General features: G+C 41.8%; 4 protein-coding genes across 5 annotated transcripts; 1 reads left to right on the top strand and 3 right to left on the bottom strand.

Moving 5' to 3' along the window:
• Nucleotides 1-1,571: 1,571 nt before the first annotated feature.
• Nucleotides 1,572-6,916, top strand: LOC311361000 (ras-related protein Rab-8A-like). Its single transcript, XM_084481167.1, has 8 exons — nucleotides 1,572-1,712; nucleotides 2,191-2,251; nucleotides 2,366-2,426; nucleotides 2,873-2,950; nucleotides 3,062-3,151; nucleotides 3,305-3,370; nucleotides 3,471-3,521; nucleotides 3,873-6,916. The coding sequence occupies exons 1-8, from the start codon at nucleotides 1,589-1,591 to the stop codon at nucleotides 3,960-3,962; spliced, it is 621 nt and encodes a 206-aa protein (XP_084337293.1). The 5' UTR covers nucleotides 1,572-1,588; the 3' UTR covers nucleotides 3,963-6,916.
• On the bottom strand, nucleotides 6,087-11,431 carry cib3 (calcium and integrin binding family member 3; the record flags this gene model as incomplete). Its single annotated transcript, XM_084481483.1, has 6 exons — nucleotides 6,087-6,096; nucleotides 7,945-8,140; nucleotides 9,414-9,561; nucleotides 10,327-10,438; nucleotides 10,666-10,700; nucleotides 11,381-11,431. The coding sequence occupies 6 exons, from the start codon at nucleotides 11,429-11,431 to the stop codon at nucleotides 6,087-6,089; spliced, it is 552 nt and encodes a 183-aa protein (XP_084337609.1).
• Nucleotides 11,432-13,066: 1,635 nt separating this feature from the next.
• On the bottom strand, nucleotides 13,067-15,001 carry admp (anti-dorsalizing morphogenic protein; the record flags this gene model as incomplete). 2 transcript variants are annotated; one of them, XM_084480872.1, is made up of 5 exons in its annotated part: nucleotides 13,067-13,494; nucleotides 13,838-14,036; nucleotides 14,192-14,314; nucleotides 14,435-14,568; nucleotides 14,719-15,001. In XM_084480872.1, 5 exons carry the CDS (start codon nucleotides 14,999-15,001, stop codon nucleotides 13,067-13,069), a joined length of 1,167 nt encoding a protein of 388 aa, XP_084336998.1. The 2 variants fall into 2 exon arrangements, with proteins under 2 accessions (XP_084336998.1, XP_084336999.1); XM_084480873.1 differs by having other exon boundaries at nucleotides 13,847-14,036.
• Nucleotides 15,002-16,517: 1,516 nt separating this feature from the next.
• pnhd (pinhead) lies at nucleotides 16,518-20,880 on the bottom strand (the record flags this gene model as incomplete). The annotated part of the gene is made up of 7 exons (XM_084480688.1): nucleotides 16,518-16,668; nucleotides 17,555-17,613; nucleotides 18,560-18,741; nucleotides 19,260-19,533; nucleotides 19,850-19,989; nucleotides 20,216-20,311; nucleotides 20,829-20,880. 7 exons carry the CDS (start codon nucleotides 20,878-20,880, stop codon nucleotides 16,518-16,520), a joined length of 954 nt encoding a protein of 317 aa, XP_084336814.1.
• Between the last annotated feature and the right edge of the window lie 1,207 nt (nucleotides 20,881-22,087).

Below are 22,087 nucleotides of genomic sequence, written 5' to 3'. Positions count from 1 at the left end.
TTCATCAGAAATGTTATCAGAATTCACTGGCCGGCTGCCCCATTGTATCCATTCTCTTTCAGTTTCTCTGTATGCACAAGGCAGAGGTCTGATCCAAAAAGTACTAGTACTGAGAGAGTGAGTGTGTGTGTGTGTGTGTGTGTGTGTGTGTGTGTGTGTGTACACACCTCTTTGTGACTTTATGACAAGTTTGTCATAAAGCAGTAGAGCAAAACCATGTTTTCTTTCCCTCTGTGGATTGTGTGTTTTTGATGGCTGGTTTCAGCAGCCTCACTTGGCCTGAGTCATACTGATTAAAATCATGGGCTGGGTGTATGGAGGTAGATTTGTGTCTTTATTATGCAATCAAACAGAATAGGTTTGAGAGCAAAACTTTCCACACTGCAATCAAAAAATAGATTTGAGAGCAAAACTATCGACACTGCAATCAAAAAATGTTTTATTGCAAGTAAAATAAATGTGATTAAAAATGTATTAATGTGAATCCAAAAGTTTTGTTTGCAAATCCAAAAGTTTTGTTTGCGAATCCAAAAGTTTTGTTTGCGAATCCAAAAATTTTCCTTGTGAATCCAAAAGTTTTGAGTTTTGAGTTTTCAAGAGGCTGCACACCTGCGGAATATTGGGCAAACAATGCACAAATTGCACGCATTGTGTGGGCATTTTGTTCAACATATATGGTAAGATAACCTCAACGATATACGTATATAATATATAATATAGATTTTCTTCTCTGACCACAGGTGCTGTTTTAGGGAAATATCAGGCAATATGATATTGTATGATGCAGTATTATCTACAATGCATTGCATCATTCAAATATGCTTTATGAATTGATGTCAACGTTTGGCTGTAGTATTAGTATCAAGCTACATGTTAACAGACCAACACCACCCTCTATTGGACGCATAGGGGAACCATAACAGTTTTAAATAAATTATTTTCTCTCAGATATCTCCTTCTGGATTAAGGCGTGCCACTTCAGCTGAATTAGCAAAACATGGAGTTTATTGTCCTCCCACCCACACCACAACTTCAGACTTGTCATCATAAGAACCAGTCTTTTAGATATCTTGGGTTCTTGATTGGTAAATAGCTACCGTTTGTTGGCCTTGTTGCGTATGTCTTTCGATCTAGCAGATTACATTTTTTTTATCAGGAAGACAAGTCTAGGCCCCGCTTTTGGTCCAGGCTCTTTCCATGATGCTTTCCGCCTGGGATAGGCTACAAAAAAACAAAACGTACCCAAACCCTGAGCAGGGTTAGGGCCTCGTTTTTATTATGAGAGTAATTTACTGTCACCTCGTGGTTAATTAGTGGTATTACATACACCGATTTAATACATACACAGTTACATACTAGATACATATGTTTAACTGTGCTATAAATTAACTTATCATGAAAAAAAAATAAAAACATTAATGAGCAAAAGAATAAACAAATCAGGCCCAATGCTTTAAACGTAAACCCTTTAATTGCATGACAATGGGCTCGCGGTGACGTCCAGAGGCCACTTGACAGGGGGCGTCATTTCCTTATATTCAGTTTCGCTTGCTCTGTTTTGCCGGGCGGGATTTCCGCAATAGCAAGTATGGCGAAGACATACGATTATTTGTTTAAATTACTGTTAATTGGGGACTCCGGTGTCGGAAAGACCTGTGTGTTATTCAGGTTCTCAGAAGATGCCTTTAACTCCACGTTTATTTCCACCATAGGTACGATTGTCTTCGTTTGAACGGGTATTGTGTCTTGTGTTGACAACACAAGTCACATTGGGTATGTCTACTTGCTGGCGGACGCCAGAGGAGTTAGGTTCAACCACTGTCGTTTTAGCCGTCTGTCAGCAGAGTTAGAACCAGTCATCGTGTGTATACTATCAACACGTAGCTTGTATGCGGTTTGTTTTATTTTTTATCCGGTCTGCTGTATCGTGGTGTATCTAGATAGCCGTTAGCCTTCCCCTCCGTTCACATGAGTGGCCGTGTAGCTAACTGCTAGCTAGCCTCGTCATGTATAACCTCCAATATCCGTTAGTTGCTTTCTATACTGTTTAGGATCACACCACACATAGATGTCCCAAATAAAGCACTGTTCACGTTTAACGCGTTTGTTCGCTGTTAAACACTGGTTATTCATAACGTTTCATGAGGGGTAAACTGGTGACGTTAGTTCGACTGCTTTTTGTCTTTTCAGGAATTGACTTCAAAATAAGAACAATAGAACTAGACGGGAAGAAGATCAAGTTACAAATATGGTAAGTTACCCCCATTGTACCACGTACAGGCATTGGTGTTTTGATATGAACTGTTAGAGCTCCATGTCTTGATGGTTTAGATGTCTTAACAAAAGTGATATTGATCATTTCCAGGGACACCGCTGGTCAGGAGCGTTTCCGAACAATCACCACCGCCTACTACAGAGGAGCAATGGTAGGCGTCTGCAGCTTTTCAAGTTCTGGTTAACCTCCTTTGAAACCTGCAGACCCTACCCATGCAGACCCTGCCCACGCAGACCCTACACATACACAGACCCTCCCCACGCAGACCCTACCCATGCAGACACTTTGACTATATTATGACGTTGTATCTTTACATAAGCCATGTATTGGAATATTAACTTCTGAATTTCTGTAGTCTGACTCATTCTCTTTTATCAGCAATGTTGACTGCTGATTTTATGATAAAACAAATTAGACATCTAATCATTTCTGCGTGTATTCCATACAGCCTAATTCATTTGGTGAATTGTGTCGTATCATTTATGTTCCATTTCATTATTTTGACACTGCCTAAAGTCACATACTAGCAAGTCAATGCCCAGCCTGAACTAGTACTTTCTTTAAATATTGTATTTAAAGTGTTTTTTTCCTTTCCAGGGCATCATGCTGGTCTACGACATTACCAACGAAAAATCATTTGAAAACATCAAAAATTGGATAAGGAACATTGAGGAGGTGTGTTCAACCAAAACAAGACTTCCTGACTAGGCTTACCAGATAAAACCATATACAATGGGAAGCCAACATGTGTCCTTTCATTTGAACTAATCCTTTCTGTCGCCTCAGCATGCATCCTCGGACGTTGAAAAGATGGTCCTGGGCAACAAGTGTGACATCAACGACAAGCGCCAAGTATCCAAAGAGAGGGGAGAGAAGGTGAGCATTTACTGTTACGATGGCTTTACTTAAACCTTCAGCCTCACAAATAAAACGTATGGCCAAGACAACACTGGACACCCTAAACATTGCGGTCTTTGGATGGCCCTTAGTGGCCATCTAAGAGGTAACTGGTTGTTCTTCCTCCTCCAGTTGGCATTGGAGTATGGTATCAAGTTCATGGAGACCAGTGCAAAGGCCAACATTAATGTGGAAAATGTGAGTTGACGCTTTTATTGTCTTGGTCACATCACATAGTAAGCGAACTGAATGTGTATATATTATTCTGTAACACATGTGTTCTTGCTTTTCTCTACAGGCATTTTTGACGCTTGCGAGAGACATCAAATCAAAGATGGATACAAAGTTGGTGAGCAGAACCTTTTTGACTTTATCTAATTTCCTTCCTGTACTTGGGTACAGGAGGGAGGAAGGAGGGAGTGTTCCCTGACCGGTTTAGCAATATTGCCCTACCTGTTCCATTGAGTCCTTCTAAATGGCATAAGAGATACATAAAAATGGACACTGGAAAAACAACCAAACTCTTTTTACAGGATGATTCATTTAGTCCTCCTCTCAACAATTGGCAGAACTGCAATTGTTCAGATTTCTTACCGTTTGCTACCAAAGGGTCCCCGTTATGGTGAATAATAGTCCTGATGACCACATCTGTCCCTAGCAACACAGTGAGCATGGCTCTCTCTTCTCCCTCTCGTTGCAGGAGGGCAACACGGCTCAGGGGAGCAGCCACGGCGTCAAGATCTCAGAGCCCCAGAAAAAAACCAGCTTCTTCCGCTGCTCTCTGCTCTGAGGGGGGGGGGAAAGGTCGCCCCTTTCTTTTTTTTAAGGATACTGGACACAACCGGACTGTGCTTCCTTTTCAGCACTTCCTGCCTCCCTCTCTCCCCCCTCCCCCCTCCCTTTCACTTCCCTTCCTCTCCCCAGTCCTCACACGTGTGAAATCGGTATCATTACGCTGCAGGCAGATTGTCGTTCTCTCCCGTTTCCCTCCCTCCTCTTTGTCCTTGAAGGCGTCCGTCGGTGGATCCTTTATCTTTTCCTTTTTGTTTATGCACACTTCCTGTCGTCCCCCCTTCTCCCCTCTGTGGGTCAGAGAACGACTGAATCCCTGGTGAGCAGGATTATTAAAAAAAAAAAAATAGTCCAATATATTGTATTGCAAAGACAGACTCTTCCGTCCCTTTGGTAGTACTACGTGCATCGTTTGGTTCCCAACTAGTTTCACAGCAGCTCTTCCAATGAGTTGAATCAATCCCAACGGTTTGGGATTGGTATTTACAAGTGTTTAAACTTCAACTTGTTTTTAATGGTTGTCCCTTGCCCCTTTTTGCATGGTAAACCAGAGACTGATCGGCTTGTTCAAGTAGTGAATCGCTTTCAAAAGTAATGCAGTCTTGAAACCATGACCGCAGGTTTTAGACTTATTGTTCTCTTCCTTTGCAGTCCTTTTTTATGCTTTTGGTTTGCAGTAATTTCCTTGTAATCGTTTAGTGGGACCAAAACGTGTGGGGATTGCAAAGAAAGTATTGTTAATGCGTGTAAAAAATAAACGACAGGTCACATGGCCCCTAGCCTTATTCCAGTATTTCACTTGTTTTGCTCACTACAAAAAACATTCCAAGCATTAGAAAAATCCTCCCCGTTCCATGATGTACAATGTAGGTCTCCCAGTCCCAACAGAAGTATCTATTGGTACGCGCGTCAGTATTGCTTCCATCCGCTTGTGTGCTTGAATATAATTGCGTGCTGCATTATAGTGGTGTGCAGTATAAATGATAGCATGCCCTAAAACCTTTGTGTTGTCGTTATCCATTGTGCGATTAATTGTTTTGGCAAGCTGTATGAAGTCTCTGGTTACAACACAGGCAAATAAAACCACGGGTTTATACAGACCTCTCTGCTTACAAATTTCCCCACCATACTGTATTGTGAATGAGCCTTCCCCCATCCCCTCCCACCCACGTCTTTGCACTTTACCAATAACTCGTTTTGTGTATAGTCTGTGCCAAGTGATAGTTCTGCAATACATTTTGGATTCATTGGACTATGGTAGATTGGGCAAACCTGTTAACAAATTATATTACACGTAATTGAATACTTGCTTCGTGCTTCTTTAGTTTTACCACTGTACTGGTATTTTGTAAGCTGTCCCCAATTTATTAATCAGTTGAACCAGAATCTGCTAATTTGAGCTGAACAGTAAGACTGCTTTGACTATGAAATGGCCAAACTAGCTACAAGCAATGTCTGTTTTGCGTGTCTAGGAAACCACAGATGGCGGCTAACCCGTAGAGCTGTAGACTTTCATCGTTCTCCACAAACACTTTAAAACCAAGTCACATGGCTGTCTGTTTTTAACTGTGGTTAGCAGAGCTCCATTCCTATATGAGGTACCAGAAGTAAACTCACTTCTTCCGGAAACTGCTTTCAGTGTCAGCTTTCTATCAGAAGATGTTGGTGTAAAGCTGCAGTGAACGGTCACATGTTTACCTTGTCTGCCAGGAATGCTTAATGGGGCTATTGGTGCGAGTGATGCTTTCTGGTGCTGATCAAAGCCACAGGACCACTCTGTGACTTGTGTTAATTGTGTTTGTGGAAGTCGAACAATAGAAGTCTACGACACCCAAAGGCAAACCTCTATTTGTCGGAGGCTGGTCGGTTATTACTTGTGAGCAGGATACAAACATTGTCACCACTGGTTGATTGTTTTTTGTTTGTTTGTTTCTATTAGAGGTGTTTGTATAAGGAAAGCATATAAGTTCAACAGCCTTCACCTGTTTCCTTAAGTCGTTACATACTCTTGGATTGTGTAACCAAGTTGGACTCAAATTACAAAAGATTCTCATATTCCTTTTATTGTTGTGTGTTACGATGAGTGTAAGCGCTGTCTTAATAATGTTCACTTGTTTGACAGCTAGGTGGCACTTGTGGCACAGCATCCACACTGTATAGCACCACCCAATATCTAAATATAACCTGTTTGTAGAAGATATGCCATATAAAGTATTTTTTATCTCTGATTCATATATTTACTCTGCTGGTATGTGAACGATTAATATGAATGCCATCATGTCATATTGGTGACTTCCTTCATTTTCTTTTGTAAGTATAGACATTTTTCTTTAGACGCTTTCTCTAGACTGCAACAATGTTCTTGTTATTTCCTCAACACAACCACTTGTCTTAATGGCGTCGTACTAAATTGTTTCTTCTTGATTGAACTATGCATTGTGAAATTTGGACCTAAAATGTTATGATGTTCCTTTCTAATTTTAGCCCACATAATGAAGGCGAGAGAGGATGTGTTGTTTAACCTTTCACTAAGGAAGGGACGGGCTCTGTTGTAGAAACCCACACTGTCAAGTGAACACTTATTTGAGGAAAGAAAGAGAGACCTTTCAATTGTGTGGAGACACTGCTGTATGTCATTATAATAGCTTTAATTTACATAGACCACCAGATTAATCCGTTGGTTCAGCATTTTCATGCAACATGGATCTCTTGAGTTAAATTTTTCTTTTGTGACATTTCTGTGGACAAAACTTTATTTACATTGCTTTTTTTTACAGACACATTTTCATTGTTACATTCAATCCGGCAAAGAATAACATGCAATTTGAGAAACGGTTTTACCACATTTTGAATATTCTATAAGCCTACCTAAAAATGTACTGTACTTTGTAAAACTTACGGAAATGGATCTACTATTAGTAGATGTGTACTTTTGAATTAATAAAATGAGATTCTTAAAAAGGAAACCTGGTTTGTGGTATTGTTGCATGATGTGGTGAGTGAATTGAATTGAGTGATGTGTCTATTTATTCTATTCTGTCGAGTATTCTGGTAGAAGTTTCCAAAATGTCAGTTAATGAGCCATGACGGGATGGATCCATTGTTCCGGTCACTTGATATATGATAAGGTGCAGAACAGTCATCAGTCATCAGTCAGCCATCACAACTAACTCAAAAAATTATGAGAAAAAATTATGCATTAGGTTTTAGGAGAATGGATAATCTTTAGCGTTTAGCGTCTTCAAGTTTATTTTCAGTGCAACATGCAGCATTATTCTGCTGTATAAAAACATGGTTATGTATGTATGTATGTATGTATGTATATATATATATATATATATATATATATATATAAATAATATGTATGTATTTTGGTGTAAAACATTGAGCAGTACAAAAAAATAATCATCAAAGGAGAAGTGAAACGACCGATGTGTATCTTGCAGTGTGGTCTGTGAGCTGCAGAAGGTCTTTGTCTTCATATTCTTATGTGGAAGGTGCTGTGAACATACATGCTGGATGTGTTATTGAATGCTGAATATATTTGCCTCATCTTTTTTCCGAGTTCAAGGCCAGCTACCCACTCTATCATTTAGTTTATATCAAAATTAAATTCATTCAGCACGTCAGCAGGCACATGATCATATACCGTTATATACCGATCATATACCGTATATTGTAATTTAATAAATTGTCTAACTCCAGCATACAATAATTCCAAGTACTGTGTTTACAATTACAATCCTGATCATTCCCCTCATAACATATAATTCCCTCCAACCCAGCACTTGGGTGTGGTCTCATAGAAATTGATTGTAAACCAATATCTGCTTCCTCAATTTTGTTTTGGGGAAGTTTCGAACCTCTACAGTATGCTTTCTCTCATAAAGCCATAAGCACTTGAGGTCATCCTTAATCATCACTATAAGTATTAACTTAAGAACAAAAATAACCCAAAACATATTGAGGTGTGTCTGTACCTGAGGAACTCGGGTGCTCTGACGATCACATGCTGGAAGTCCTCCAGCGAGAGGCGTCCGTCGTTGTCCATGTCGGCCTCGTCCATCACCTTCTCACACACCATCCTCACCTCGTCCTCCGTCAGCTCGTTGCGTGTCAGCTTGTTCAGGGTCTTCACCAGGTCCAGCTTGCAGATGAAGTCATCGTTGTTGAAATCTTAACGCAGGTGAGAAAGGAAAAGGTCAACCATGATTATTTTGCAGGGTTTCTTTCTCTTAATGTACTTTGAACTGACAGATAGATAGATAGATTTACTTTATTGATCCCAAGCTGGGAAATTGCAGACACACTTCTGTGTGTGTGTCTGTATGTGTATGTGTGTGTATGTGTGTGTGTGTGTGTGTGTGTGTGTGTGTGTGTGTGTGTGTGTGTGTGTGTGTGTGTGTGTGTGTGTGTGTGTGTGTGTGTGTGTGTGTGTGTGTGTGTGTGTGTGAGCGTGTGTGTTTGTTACATTTTCATTTGTAGTGTGTAATTGATGGCACTGTGGATTTTCTGTTGTTATCCTCTGTGCCTTTGTATTGCTGAAGCACTACAATTACTTTGTTCTGAAATAAATCCTTCAATCATATAATATATCCCATTATAGTGGATATTAAACAAGATAGAATATACATAATACATGCGACACACTGACAGGGACCTATAGACCTCCACGGATCCACAGTGAACTCTCTGAGGGATTTAGCATTATTTTCTCGAACAATGGCCTGCTTACTGTTTTTCCATCGATGCTGAATAATAGATGGCAACTTTCCTTTGACCCATGACTAGGGCTATGTGCCTGCAATATCTTCATCTGTCAGCTTTGTTTAATTAGGGGGGGACACTGGCGCGCAGCACAAGCGGTGCTTTCACAAGCTGTTCCCCTGTATAATGGCCGTTATGAATCATTAATAACTCCCTGCATCATGCTTAAAGCTCTGTAACCCCTCACTCTCTCTGTCTGACCGTCTCTAACTTTATCTATAGCTACATTAGTCTGTCTGCAAACTGTCTGCAAAACGCATTCTCTGTTTATCTATCAGATTTGTCTGTCTGTAAATGTTAATTGTCCATCTATCTATCTATCTATCTATTGATTGTCTATCTATACATATATTAGATTGTCAATCTGTCTATTAACTATTAACTATTAAAACATTTTTAACATCTATTTACATTAAGGGCTATCTATATTCTACCTGTCTACTGTCTATCCGTCTATCTATCTATTGGAATGTGTTTCTTTAATCTTTATTTCTTTCTTCAGTCTTACCTGCCTGCCAGAAGCCCTATATATAGCATTATATTGTTATATTTCATTTGGCTGTGGGACTGAATTCAGCCTCCATGGTCATCCCCTTTGTTGAAGAGGTTCCCCTCTCGTCTTCCCCCTGACAGCCCGCTGGTTGACCGCCCGCTGGTTGACCTGTGGAGCGGGTGTAGCTACCGTAGATCTTGAAGGCGTAGTAGGCCTTGAGGTCGCGCGGGGCCATCTCACTCAGGACGGAGAACATGTCCAGGAAGTCGTCCAGGGTCATGTTCCCCTCACCGTCCTCCGAGAACACCTCAGCGATCCTTTGGCGGAACGGGTTGTCCTGGGAACGAAAGGGGACTCCATGCTTTCAGGAGCTGATTTCATTCCACATCTGAATCAGCAATGAATCCTCGGTTGAAGGCATGGAACAAGGTGCTGATCCTGTCTTTTAATGACTGACCCTCACTTGTTTTCCCAGCATCTTTACCCTCTCTTCATTATTAACCAACTTTTTAAATACTTAATACTTTAATACTACCTTTTTTTATATACTGTATGCATAATGTGTACAATATGTACACTATTATTCATGATATAGTCTAATGCACTCAGACACTCAGACAATCCTGTAAATTCTACAATATATGCTCCAAAGATGGGTGACCCAAGCAGTACATCTAGTGTATTTGTCCATTTGATTGGTTGATGGTTTTCTGGTTAAATAACAGACCCTTGCTCATTACAGGTTCACCCCATCCTCTCTTTCGGCCATGGGGGCAAGGAGACGCCTGCTAACTCAGGTGTTTAACTTTCTTTGTTTTGTGAGGACGTAGGCCATCGTTTATCTTATCACGATAAGCGCACCTTTTAGGACATCAAGGTTTACTTTAAGTTTGAAAGCGTTGGGTAACATATAACCTTTCAAAATACTTTTGTCGATTAATTGCCCATTAATTATGTATTGACAACATGGGGATAGCGGGTCTGCAGTGTGTGTGTGTGTGTGTGTGTGTGTGTGTGTGTGTGTGTGTGTGTGTGTGTGTGTGTGTGTGTGTGTGTGCGTGTGTGTGTGTGTGTGTGTGTGGGGGGGGGCTACTGGGCCTACCTTCAGCTCTGGCATGCTGCCAATCAACTCATATGGTAACTTCACATCTGGCTGGTCTGTGTAGTCAAGGGGAACCAGCTGAGGTGCCAAGTCCCGATAGCGAGAGAACAGCCTTTGGAAAGGTACGTAAGACTCTGTTATTACTTTGTTGTACAAATGTAACAGTAACATTTACCATGAATGCAATGACATTTTTAAATTTTGATCGAGAAATCACATTTGATTTATTCAAATAAGGAAATGTACTGATGATTTAGGTTGAGCAAAGATGAATAATGACTTTGTTATCTTCCACCACAATGGTTAGACATTCACATTACAATCTATAAAATGACTCACCTGAGAATCTCTTTTCTTGTAAAATATGTGCAATCCTGCAAATGCAGTAAGACTTTTAAATGATTGATGAATACATAAAAGTGGATTTGACGTATATAATCTTTACACAAATAATCAATTTAAATTAATTTAAATTTTGTCGTTTAACAAAAGACATGCTGCACTGTAGTATCAATCATCCTTTCCCTGGATGTTTACTTCTGACCTTAAGAAACTTCTGACTTCTGAGCAACCTCCTCACCTCAAAGATACGTTTGTAGAGAGCAAATCCTGTTTAATCTATAATCAACAAGCACATTCAGTATCTGTTTCAATAGGGTTTGATGAACGACCAAAATACAAAAATCCATGACATCTTAAGCAGCTGCCTCCAGTCTTATTTTCTCAGTAAACCGTCAAGCCATACGGGGGAATTGGACAGGTGTCAGCACCTTTCTCTAGCATGACTTCTCTCCTTTACCAAAGTAGGTATTGATGTGAAAGAGGAGCGGCACAAGCAAAGTCTCACTCAGCAGCCCGCAGAATTTCTCTTTCCAAAACGAGAGGCCGTGACAATTAACAAACTTTGAGCAAGGGCTGACACATGCACACACACACACACACACACACACACACACACACACACACACACACACACACACACACGCACACACACACACACACACACACACACACACACACACACATGCACGCACACCCACACCCACACACGTACCTGATAGGCATCAAGCTGCTGTGCCGAAAATATGGTCTGTTTATTCCCCATGACTCTGCACGAACCGGCAAAGCAGCAACTCCATCGCTCGCCCCAACATTAAAATGCCATCGGGGGCCCTGTGGATATGTCAGATATGAAATACCAGGACAAAAGAGTACCTGCGTGGCCAAGAGGGATATCAGGTATCCAGCAGCCCTGGGGCCCTTTGGTTCCTCCATTATAATGGCAGCATTTCATCATTTTCTCCACAGAGAATGGGCGCCCCTCTGACAATGAGGCAGGGCTGTCGCCCGGCATCATGCCGAGTGCCATCAACCCCCTTTAGTGCCACTGTATGACCAACGCCTTGGCCCTGCTCCGGTTACTGCTGTGCGGAGCCAGGGTTTTGTAGTGGGCAAATAGACCGTTTGATGAGCTGACTGCTTTCATCAGGGCCGGAGATTGATGTGTTCTTAGATAATCTTGTGACTACGGATCAGTGGGTTTTTTTTGTAAAAAAGGAACAAAGCATTTGCAAGATTTAGCAAGAGATTCCAAAAGGGGGGTTAAACTAAATGCTTTTGTTACATTGATCATGTTTATATTTATTATATCATCTTGACGCCATGCCTTGAATAGTGTTGTACCTAAAGTGAACTGTCTTTCAATATTTTCAGTTATTTTCTGCTTTGAAAGCTTTTCTTTTTAATCTCTTTAACCGTATATCCCACAGGAGGAAAGTGGTTTAGTTGTTGAATGGTAACCACCCATGTATCGTACCTTCACAAGCATCACCAGTCTGCCACTTTCTGGCTGATGACCCAGTGTCCTCTGCTGGGGAACCATGCACTCTGGCTCACTCTCTCACATTTATAATGAGGTGTCTTCTACAAGCTTTGACGCATCTTACATGGCCACTCAGATTACAAGTTATTATATTACCAATAATATAATAATAAAGGCGTTTATAAGCAATGTGATGTAATTCGATAATTTTCAAATATACTAATCATTATAATTGTAGGTTATTTACATGACAACACTGCTAAGTCCCAGTTAAGTCTCTATTCAATGAGGCCTTGGGGAGTACAGAAAGTTCACCATCAAGTTATTTTTCTTCACCATTTATTACAACTTTGGCTCACAATGGAAAACATAAAATATACATATTTACATGTTTCACATGATATCACTTGCTGCACTGCCATATATTATAATTTATAAGTATATACATATATTACAACGCCACTTTAACAAATAACACATAACTAATTTCTAGCCTGTTCTAAACTATGATTCATTGAGATAAAAAAATAAAATGAATTCACTCATCACTTATCAAATGTACAAATCCAGACTGTGGGGATATTTACACTGCATCAATGCTGATCGATGCAGTGTGTGCTGTAGCATGGGCTGTATCAATTACTGAGCCATCCCATTGGGAGATAGAGAGAGAGAGAAAGAGAGGTCAGTGGCTAGTAGAGTCTTTGAGAGAGAGAGCAAGAGAGATAGCGAGAAAGAGAGGTCAGCGGCTAGTGACTCACAGAGAGAGAGCGTGAGAGAGAGAGGTCAGCGGCTAGTGACTCATAGCGAGAGAGGTCAGTGGCTAGTGACTCGCAGAGAGAGAGAGAGAGAGATAGAGAGAGAGAGAGAGAGAGGGAGAGAGAGGTCAGTGGCTAGTGCCTTGCAGAGAGATAGGGGTCAGTGGCAGCCGCAGCTGCCCGCCACCATGTCGTCGTACTGCTTGAGCACCACGTTCTCCTCGTCGTCAAAGTACAGCAGGTTGATGGAGAACAGCTTGTCGGGCACACAGCACGGCGTCTCGATGCCCCGCGTAAGCTTCAGGGCGTTGATGATGGACTGCACCGTGGCGTGGTTGCTGGGCCTCATGTTCTGGCCCAGCGGGAAGGGGCAGGAGCCCTTGCAGTGGTAGGCGTTGTAGCCGCGCGGCGACACGATCCAGCCCGACCAGCCGATCTCCTCAAAGTCCACGTAGAGGGGCAGGCGCTGGCAGGCCGCCGCCGCCACGCTGCCGGGGTCCTCCTCGCCGTAGTCCAGGGAGCGGGCGCTGCGGGAGGGCGGGGGGCCCGCCATGGGTATGTGGGGCAGCAGGGGCGTGTCCATGGGATCTGGGGGGGAAGGGAACAACCCGTTACAATCGGTATATAGTGAGCGGAAGTCATAGCCGTCTGAAGGCAAACAGCGGAGGTAGAGCTGGAGATTGAAAGGACAGGTCAGGAGGAGACCACGACCATCAAGGGGTGAGGTTTGGTCATGTTTTGCTTTGATCATAATAATGAAACTCACTGATGCAACGGCCAGCCGAGCTAACTTGTGCACAATGTATTTCTACACCTATCAACGTGCATAATTAAGTACACATATCTTTACACAGCACCACTACTGAATACAAATGTATGAATCCCACAACAGGAGAAGGATAATAATGAAATTATCTGTTTAGCCCAGCACGTTTCCTACCTTTTCCCTCAAGTGTTGTAGAGCGCCGGCCGTCGTCTGTGAAGACCACCAGCATGGGCTGCTTGCTCTGGTGGTGGTTGCGTCCGGAGGCGAAGCGCGCCAGCTTCATGTCTACCTGGCTGCCCCCCAGGGTCTTGACTACCACCTGGAGACCTTGGTTGTTGCCCTCATCCACCATCCAGGAGCGTACCTTTTAGCAAAAAATAATACAAATTTAATAAAAACCACAGTTCATCTAAATACAGGAAGTCTTGTTTATTATGTTTTTTTATTTGTTTATTTATATATATATATATATATATATATTGAAACTGTGACGGATTTTAAAGAGCAGTGCACACTTACAGCTTGGGTGATGGTGAACACTTCCCAGCCACTTGAGTGGATGGGGATGAGTCGAGAGGACAGCAGCTTTCTGTCCTGTGTGGTGTTATTTTTCGTAATATCAAGCACCTGATAGACGCTGACCTGAAGGTGAAGACGAAAAAAATATTGATTGAGTTCAAATAAATAGCTCTTTTCGCCTGGCGATTGGATCGGTATTGTTGTTGGATATTTGCCTCCACTTATGATCCATGAAATGTTTACCTGGCAGAAATGATGTCTGCTGAATGTAACGGATGACTGAGGGCGCAACTTGAAAAGATGCAGCTCAGCAGTCAGGACCTTCTCGGTTCGGGCCACGTTGGACAGATTGAACCTGTATTCTTGTTCACTGCGCACTATCCAAAAAACAACAAAGAAACCACATAAGATACACATCCACCAGTTTGTAGCTCTATTTCCCAGTGCACGGCATACGGCTATTGAACGAGGATATAGGCTACAGCATGAACAACGGATGGATCATTTGCATTGTCCGTGGAACTTACATTTGTCAAAGAAACTGCGTACGGTATTTCCTTCCAAAAGATAGGGGTCCTTGGTAACGCCGTACACATCTGCCACTGTATTGTACAAATCAAGCATATACTGGGGCGCTTGCTTGTGGCCCCGAGTATGAGGGGGGTCGTCCATCCCAAAAACTTCCAAAAGCCTCTTGATGGCTTCGGAGCGGACCTCTTCTGTCTCGAAGTGGTTCTCCAAATAGTTGACGGAGGGCCTACCGGCAGATCTGCACACTAGAGAGGCGACGCTGAGCACGAAGAGTAGCATCTCGGACATGGTCTGCAGCTGCATCCGAACCAGCCAGGACCTGGGAATTGGAGTGAGTGCTGGTCCCTGGAGCTCGACTTTATATATCAAATACTCAGGCCCCGTTTATAGGGTCCCCCTGGCCTCGGTAAACAGTAGTAAAGATGCTATTTGGTCGCAAATGTAAATCACCAATCAGCGAATATAAAGGGATACTAATGGCGTGGTTAACAAGGTGTGAACCCGATTGCAGATTTATTCAGCAGACGTCTGGCATTAAACTTCAAATCAACGAATTCCAACCGACCCTTGAGACATTTTTGGACAAATGGAATACCAGGCGTATTAATGTGAACATCTTATTTATTTGGTTATGGATGTCGAAAATGCAAAGACAAAACGGACGAAATTTGATTTGGGCTGTAGAGGAGTGTTTGCTGCTCGCCATGGGAGGCTAACCGCTGTTGCAGGAATCCATTAATTTAGGATAATCGGGACAGTGTCTTGCGGGACTCCCATTACTGCCTTAAATAGAAGGGTGTCGTTGGCTACACATCGTGAGATTTGCATAACTTCTTATCCAGTTATATGTGGATAATCACTGATGCAATGATTTTTATAGAGATTCAACACCGACTGGCATGGCAAGAGCCTTGTAACCTTTTAACATTTCCAGATGCTTGTTTTACGCATTGATCTTTAGAAAATGAAAGCTTAAAATCAACGAGAGGGCTAGATTTGATCAATCAATGTTTTTGAAACCCCATTAACGATCAAAGTCTAGATAGTTGTGTGATGCGAGAAAACAGTCCTTTGAATGTTTTAAGTGCCGTGTCATGTGTCATCTTTGATCTTTACGCACGATGTGCAGTTTAAATTCTGACTCACTTGCCCTCAATATAATTGTTATCAGGGACATCAAAGTGTTTTTTGTCCACCACCTAACACCCTATAAGCAAGTCATAAACTTCTCACGTAGCCAAAGGATAACACAACTTGTTGTTTCACACGTTTATACAAAAATAAGAAACTCTTTGCTCTCCGACACGTGTTTAAAGACAACTAATAATTGGAAATTGGATCCTTTGGTTATAACTGAAAATAGCTCCTCTACCATGGCCTTTGGTCTTTTATTGCTGTAGCCTTTATGAGGGATAACAGGCCTAGGCCTACGTGTTATTCCAAGAGCCTTATTGTTTCATTCAAAGTATTTACGCTGCTCGTTCTTTTAGAATCATTCATACTAAATTCATTACATGTAGTCCTATCTGACCTTACTGTGAAAGTCGCTTCAGAAGGGTCTGCTAAATGGAATAAATATTATCCACTCTTTATCCAGAGCTTTAGGATAGGTTTTATTTACAAATTATATAGTTTACATATATTACATATAATACAATACTATTTAAGCAGAGATGGAAGGCTTACGTGAAATATCAAAATTGTATAAAAAATACTAAAACCGCATTAGAAATACACGTCCCGAACCGTCCTAGCGGTGAACAGTTCAGTTGCGCTCCACTGGAGGGCGCTATATTCAGTTCTGGCAGTGGCACGAGGTAATGGAAAGAACGGTGCGAGTCTGTCCATGCTGGTTCAGGAAAGTGTGGCTCTCATGGCTTTGTGGAGCACAAGAGGTTTGTGGTCTTTCAGCCCAGAGGCGACACATTTCTGGATCAGAGGGGCTCCTGCAATCAGAAAATGGTGATTGAATACACTTGAAGTACAATTAAAAAACAAAGTATAATTTTCCATTCATTTATACACATCTTTTCACGCATATATAATAAACAATTCCTGAAAGGTACATTTTGGCAATGTGTTTTTTATGTTAATAAATAAGATGGACTGTCATGATGAATAATGGATATGGATCGTAAAGAAATGTAGTCATTTTATAGTCCTCCCACAAACCACCAACTGACACATTAGCTATACCTCAGGGTGACCAGACAGCCCGGCTGGAGCCAGGGGCAGGCCTTTTGTAAATATATATATATATATATATATATATATATATATATATATATATATATGTTCTAGCTTGCTGTGGAATATTCATTTCGAGACAGTAGGTAACTAGGCTTGTGTCTATCTGACTAAAAGGATTCCTGTTATAGTAGCTACTTTGGATTGTTTAGATTTTTTAGATTTCCTGGTTTACCAAAGCTTAAAACACATACATGTGCTGCCCAAGATTTTGCTTAAGTGCTACAATAACCATGATAAGAAAATGAAAAACAGCAATATTAACATCAGATATTTTGTTGATATATGGACCGCCAAACAACAAACCTCCTTGTTTTCCTTTCAGAAATATATTCACTGTTACAACATCCATTTTTTAATACTGGTTTGCTTTGCAAGCATTGGTTGCAGAAGAATGAATGAACTGACTTGAAATAATTTCCACACCGATAGAAAAATGATGATACACATTTGGTGTTTTGGGTTAAGGAGGATCAATTTAACGCCCTGCTCACACACAGTGGGGGGATCAGGGGAGGTTCTGTGTGTGGCTGGGGGGGGGGGGGTGGTGGGTGTTGACACTGGGCCAGCTGTGTTCATGCTTACCTGAGAAGGCATCGGTTTCCTGCGGTGCACCCTCCCATACATCTGCCCACATCTATTTCCTGTGGAAAAAATTTGCAAAACACAGAGAGGGCCATCAGCTCACAGCTAGCCCACAAATATTGACCAGTGTGGGGGGGCAGGGGGTAGGGGGTGGGCCATGTGCTGTTTAACATGGCAACTGCTTTGATTTGACACCTGCGACACCATTTGTGTTTGCTCTTTCTTTACACCTCTGGTGTGAAGGCTGGCAGACGGCTGTGACGCAGGGCCGGCCCAATTACTTGTTCTGCCTCTGCTCAGAGTTTATTTATAAACCACAACATGAAATCTGGTTTTACAGAAGGCCATGCTCTCTGATTATGACTGATGTCTATGATGTGGAGGAGCCTTGTGAAAAAAAGGATTGAGTGGTCCATTTCAATGAACCTCACCAAATAGTTTGAATCACAATGATGACAAGGATAGAGCTGTAGTTACATCTACGTTGAATGGCTTCCTTCTGATCAGTGAAAAACAAATTAAAACCCAACTTTTTTTTTTGTGTGTGTGTTTTTTGTGTGTTCTTTAACCAGAAATCTAAAGATTTAAACATTTGGCTTTTTCCAAATGTTATTGCTGGCCAGACTGCTCTATTGTGTAATGTGTATTGGTATAGTAGGCCCAATGGAGCCATGCACGTGTGATATCCTATAGCACTTAACACATGAGTGTGTGCGGTGCCAGCCACTAGCCCTATTGGGGATTGAGTACTCTCCTCTAGACGTCCTGATGAGCCTAAAGAAATGCAATTACCCTGTCTGACACTTCCATTTTTTCTTTTGCAGCTTCCTGTACACTAGCATATTAAAGGACACATGTGGATTATACTGGCCCTAATCAGAATAAGACTTTTAATCTTCCTAAACATGGGGACATTACAAACTCTGCATTTATGCTTCAAGGCTTGTGGTCTTTTCAAATAGTACGAAGACCTTTGAAAAACAACACGATTTTGCTTGAACCAACCTTTAGTTTCTCCTCTTTGATTCCGTCCGTTTGGTCCACTATTTCGTAGTAGTACTCGATAGATGGGACTCTGTAACAACTCTCCTTCAGCTCACAGGCCACCACAGTCTGGACGAGGTTCAATTTGTTAGGAGTCTCCACTATGGCTGAGGCAAACTTTGTGGGGACACAGGAGAATCCATCTGAGAAGGACACAAGAATTAATTTATACATAGTCAAGTTTACAATTGATTTGAGCTTTATTTGACTTGAGGGCTTTATTTTTAGTGTTATGGAATGTTCAATGAGGGGAATTTTCCCAAGGGACCCCTTTGACAGGAGAAAAAGCACAGGTTTAGGAATAACATTAATTATGAGGCCATCGGGTTTGTTAGGGCACCATTATAGAAATAACATTGACCATGTCGGTGCTGCGAAGGGCATATACATGGACAGACATAAATAAAATCAACCTTGTGTTAAAACTACAGGAACAGACAGTACCTTAGCCTAATATTGATGTAGGCCTATGTTCCCCTCAAGACTGAGGGCCAATTACAAAGCAGCGCCATGTAAACCGAAACTTGTAGTGGTTAGTGGCCTGTATTCTATTTTCTGTGACTGCCTTAGTTGTCACTTATGGGAATAACTGGCAGAATAATGAAGTGAATAACTGAATAATACAGGCAGGCCAAGCTATGACCATGGAGGCCATACACACCTGGGGAGCCCTTGGACTTGGCGCATCCTCCTACGTCGACAACAGTCTCGTATGGCGTCTCGAAGAAATAGGTCCTCAATGCAGGGGTCCGCAGACACTGGGTGATTCTTGTTTCACAATGGCATTCCTGGATCACCTCGACCTCCCGTGGCCCTTCAAACAGAAGCACCCGGTCCACTCTCACCCCCGTGGGCTCGCACACGTGGTTCTGCCCGCACGACGGTGTGTGCTCCGGTGGGTCCGCGCTCTCCGTGGACGCCGTTCGCGGCCCCATCTTTTAGTAAGATATCATATTGTTAAGACATGTTGAAACGTGTTCCTTAGTTGATGGTATCGTTTCATTATTATACCATTTGAATGTGCTTTTGGGTTTCGATAATGAGTATTTATGTATTTATAATAGGCAAAAAGCTATCTCTATCATATTTTCGTGGAAAGACTGAAAATAAAATATATGACTTAAAAGTTAAGTAGATTCGTAATTTCCTCAAATGTCAACAAAGGGATATTTCATTTGTATGCCTTCGCGAACAATAATGAGGTAACAGTGCGCCCTTGTGGCGGTTTTTAAAACTGCAGGGCCGCCTCACCTTTTTGCTTCGGAGAAACTCCAGCATTGAGGAATACTTGAGGTAATCCTGCTGCGTGCGATCGTTTGATGTCCTGTACGCGCCCCCACAGTGGGACCGGCACATCCCCACGTCCATGCTGACTGGACTCCCAGAGATGTCTGTCAACAACGCACAAATATACATTATTGGTATGAGAAAAATCCCATTAATTGATAAAAAGAAAGAATGATGTGTAAAAAAAATCATGTTGGTTTAACTTTCCTGTATAATGTGAAAATGAGAGAAGACTTCTGTTTTCATATAGAGAACCCATTTGAAGTTTTACTTCAAACAAAACAATGGTTGTGTTAATCTGTTTGTTAAACTGGTTTTCAATCCTTTTACCTTGACCAATGTAAACAAAGTGGCTCTGTCTTCTGCAGCATGCTCTCAAGGCAAACAGGTTTCTCTGCTCCCCATGCTTGCTCCACACCTCTGCCACTAAAGAGAACCACACCACACAGGTTAATACAGTGCATACAGACAGCTGCTCAGATCAACATTCGTTTTAACTCCTTATATTTGCTGAGTGCAAGCAAAATTATTGTTTTAATTCAGGTCCAGAAATAGTTCAATAGTACATTTAAATGTAAATGAAGGCACATTTAGTATATTCTAAAACTATTGCTATTTAATAATTAAAATTTGTAATAATATATGTGTCACAATCTGGAAGAAAATCCAAAAATATATAAACAAATAGCAATGACATTTGGATAAAATACTTGATTAAACTTATCTAGAATACATCTATTTTTGTTTTGATTACTTGATTTAAAAGACAGAACTTTCACTCTTCCCCACCTCTTCCCTCCCTATTCCCCTCCCCTTCATCTCACACATAAATTCATATTAAATATGATTACAAAGTATCTTGGCTAAGACAAATAATGAACATCAATTAGCAAATAGCTGTCAACCTAAGGGCCAACAAAACACACAACAGAACAGTACTCACGGGTGAGGTAGAGGACGGTCAGATAGAGTAGACTGGACCCATGTGTATCCATAGCTGTAGTCCGTACTTCCTGCTCAGCAGCCAGTTCCAGAGTGTCCCCTGTGCTTATCGAACCCTCTGATATTTATACAGGACTTCACTGCCGCTGCTGCCGTCTGGAATGACACTGGAAGAGAACGTCTCCCTCCAATGGTGTGGGAACTCCTTTCTGAAGAAGCTGAAGAAGGAAAAAGTGCGAGCTAATCAAATTTCCATTCCCAGTGCCTCAGGGAGTTCCTAGCAGACGGGGGGCCACTTCAAAGGCCAGAGTTCTCCCAACGTGGTGAGCTTTCACCTCTTGTTCCTCCGGGGCTCTGGTGAGATGCCCTGTCTCCAGTGTGTGGACCTTCCCTCTCGCCTGGACCTTAATGAAGGGCTTAAGTAGGCCTGAGCCTTTAAGCGGGACTCATTCAAAGGCATTAATCATCTTTTATCTCTGGGGGGGGTAGGTGTTTAGCACCTCAAAACCCCGGCCTAAACACACAAACAGGCTCAGCATGGGGGCCGTGAAGCTCCCTTTTGGAGGGGCCCCAGGCACCTTTGTGTTTATTCAACGTGGGGCCAAATGGCCAGCCCTTGAAATCCCAAAGGTTTCAAGGAGGGAGCGACTATAGTCAAGAGATAAGTACATGTTGTGTACAAACTAACATCTATGTTTGTTTTCAGATAATATTATCCTTTCTTATCTTTGTTATCTTGTCATCTCTTGGGTAAAGAGGGAATTATAAAGAAGACACGACGCGTGGAATAGAAAAATAGAAAGGAATCCAAAACCAAATACTACTTGGTGTTATTCTGGCCCCTAACTCATTTCACCCAGGAAAACGATCAGTGAAACGTGCAGTTTTTTTATAAACCCAATATCAATAAAGAAGTCATATAAAACTTTAAAATGCAACTTCATTTGAGTAAATAGCAAACGTTGTGGTAGTCTCTAGACATAGCATCCTGATACCTTCTGGAGCAACATCTCTATCAGAAGCCCGCGTTGCTTTGATGTGCTAATGTGATCCCCTCATGGCAGCCCTCCATCACCGGATCATCGTTAGGATAGTCGTCAGCCCCCAGACACTTTGACTAAGGCGATACCCTAACAGGAGTTTCAATGGCTGCTCCCCAAAATCATTTAGAATCTTTGGATAGATACGTTGTCATCATGATATGATACTCCTATTCAACATAAAGAGATAATTTAATTATCAACTCCAAATCATCTGTTG

The sequence above is a fragment of the Micromesistius poutassou genome (genome assembly GCF_964030765.1).
Source record: "Micromesistius poutassou genome assembly, chromosome: 16".
Taxonomy (NCBI): Eukaryota; Metazoa; Chordata; class Actinopteri; order Gadiformes; family Gadidae; genus Micromesistius; species Micromesistius poutassou.
The sequence above is the reverse complement of the archived record's forward strand: the minus strand, read 5'-3'. Positions and strand labels throughout refer to the sequence as shown.

Excerpts from the sequence above, each read along its gene's own strand:
- LOC311361000 (XM_084481167.1), top strand. The coding sequence starts at position 1,589 with ATGGCGAAGACATACGATTATTTGTTTAAATTACTGTTAATTGGGGAC. Across the intron at positions 3,152-3,304 it reads CCAAAGAGAGGGGAGAGAAG|TTGGCATTGGAGTATGGTAT; the intron begins GTGAGCATTTAC and ends TTCCTCCTCCAG. Across the intron at positions 3,371-3,470 it reads CCAACATTAATGTGGAAAAT|GCATTTTTGACGCTTGCGAG; the intron begins GTGAGTTGACGC and ends TTTTCTCTACAG.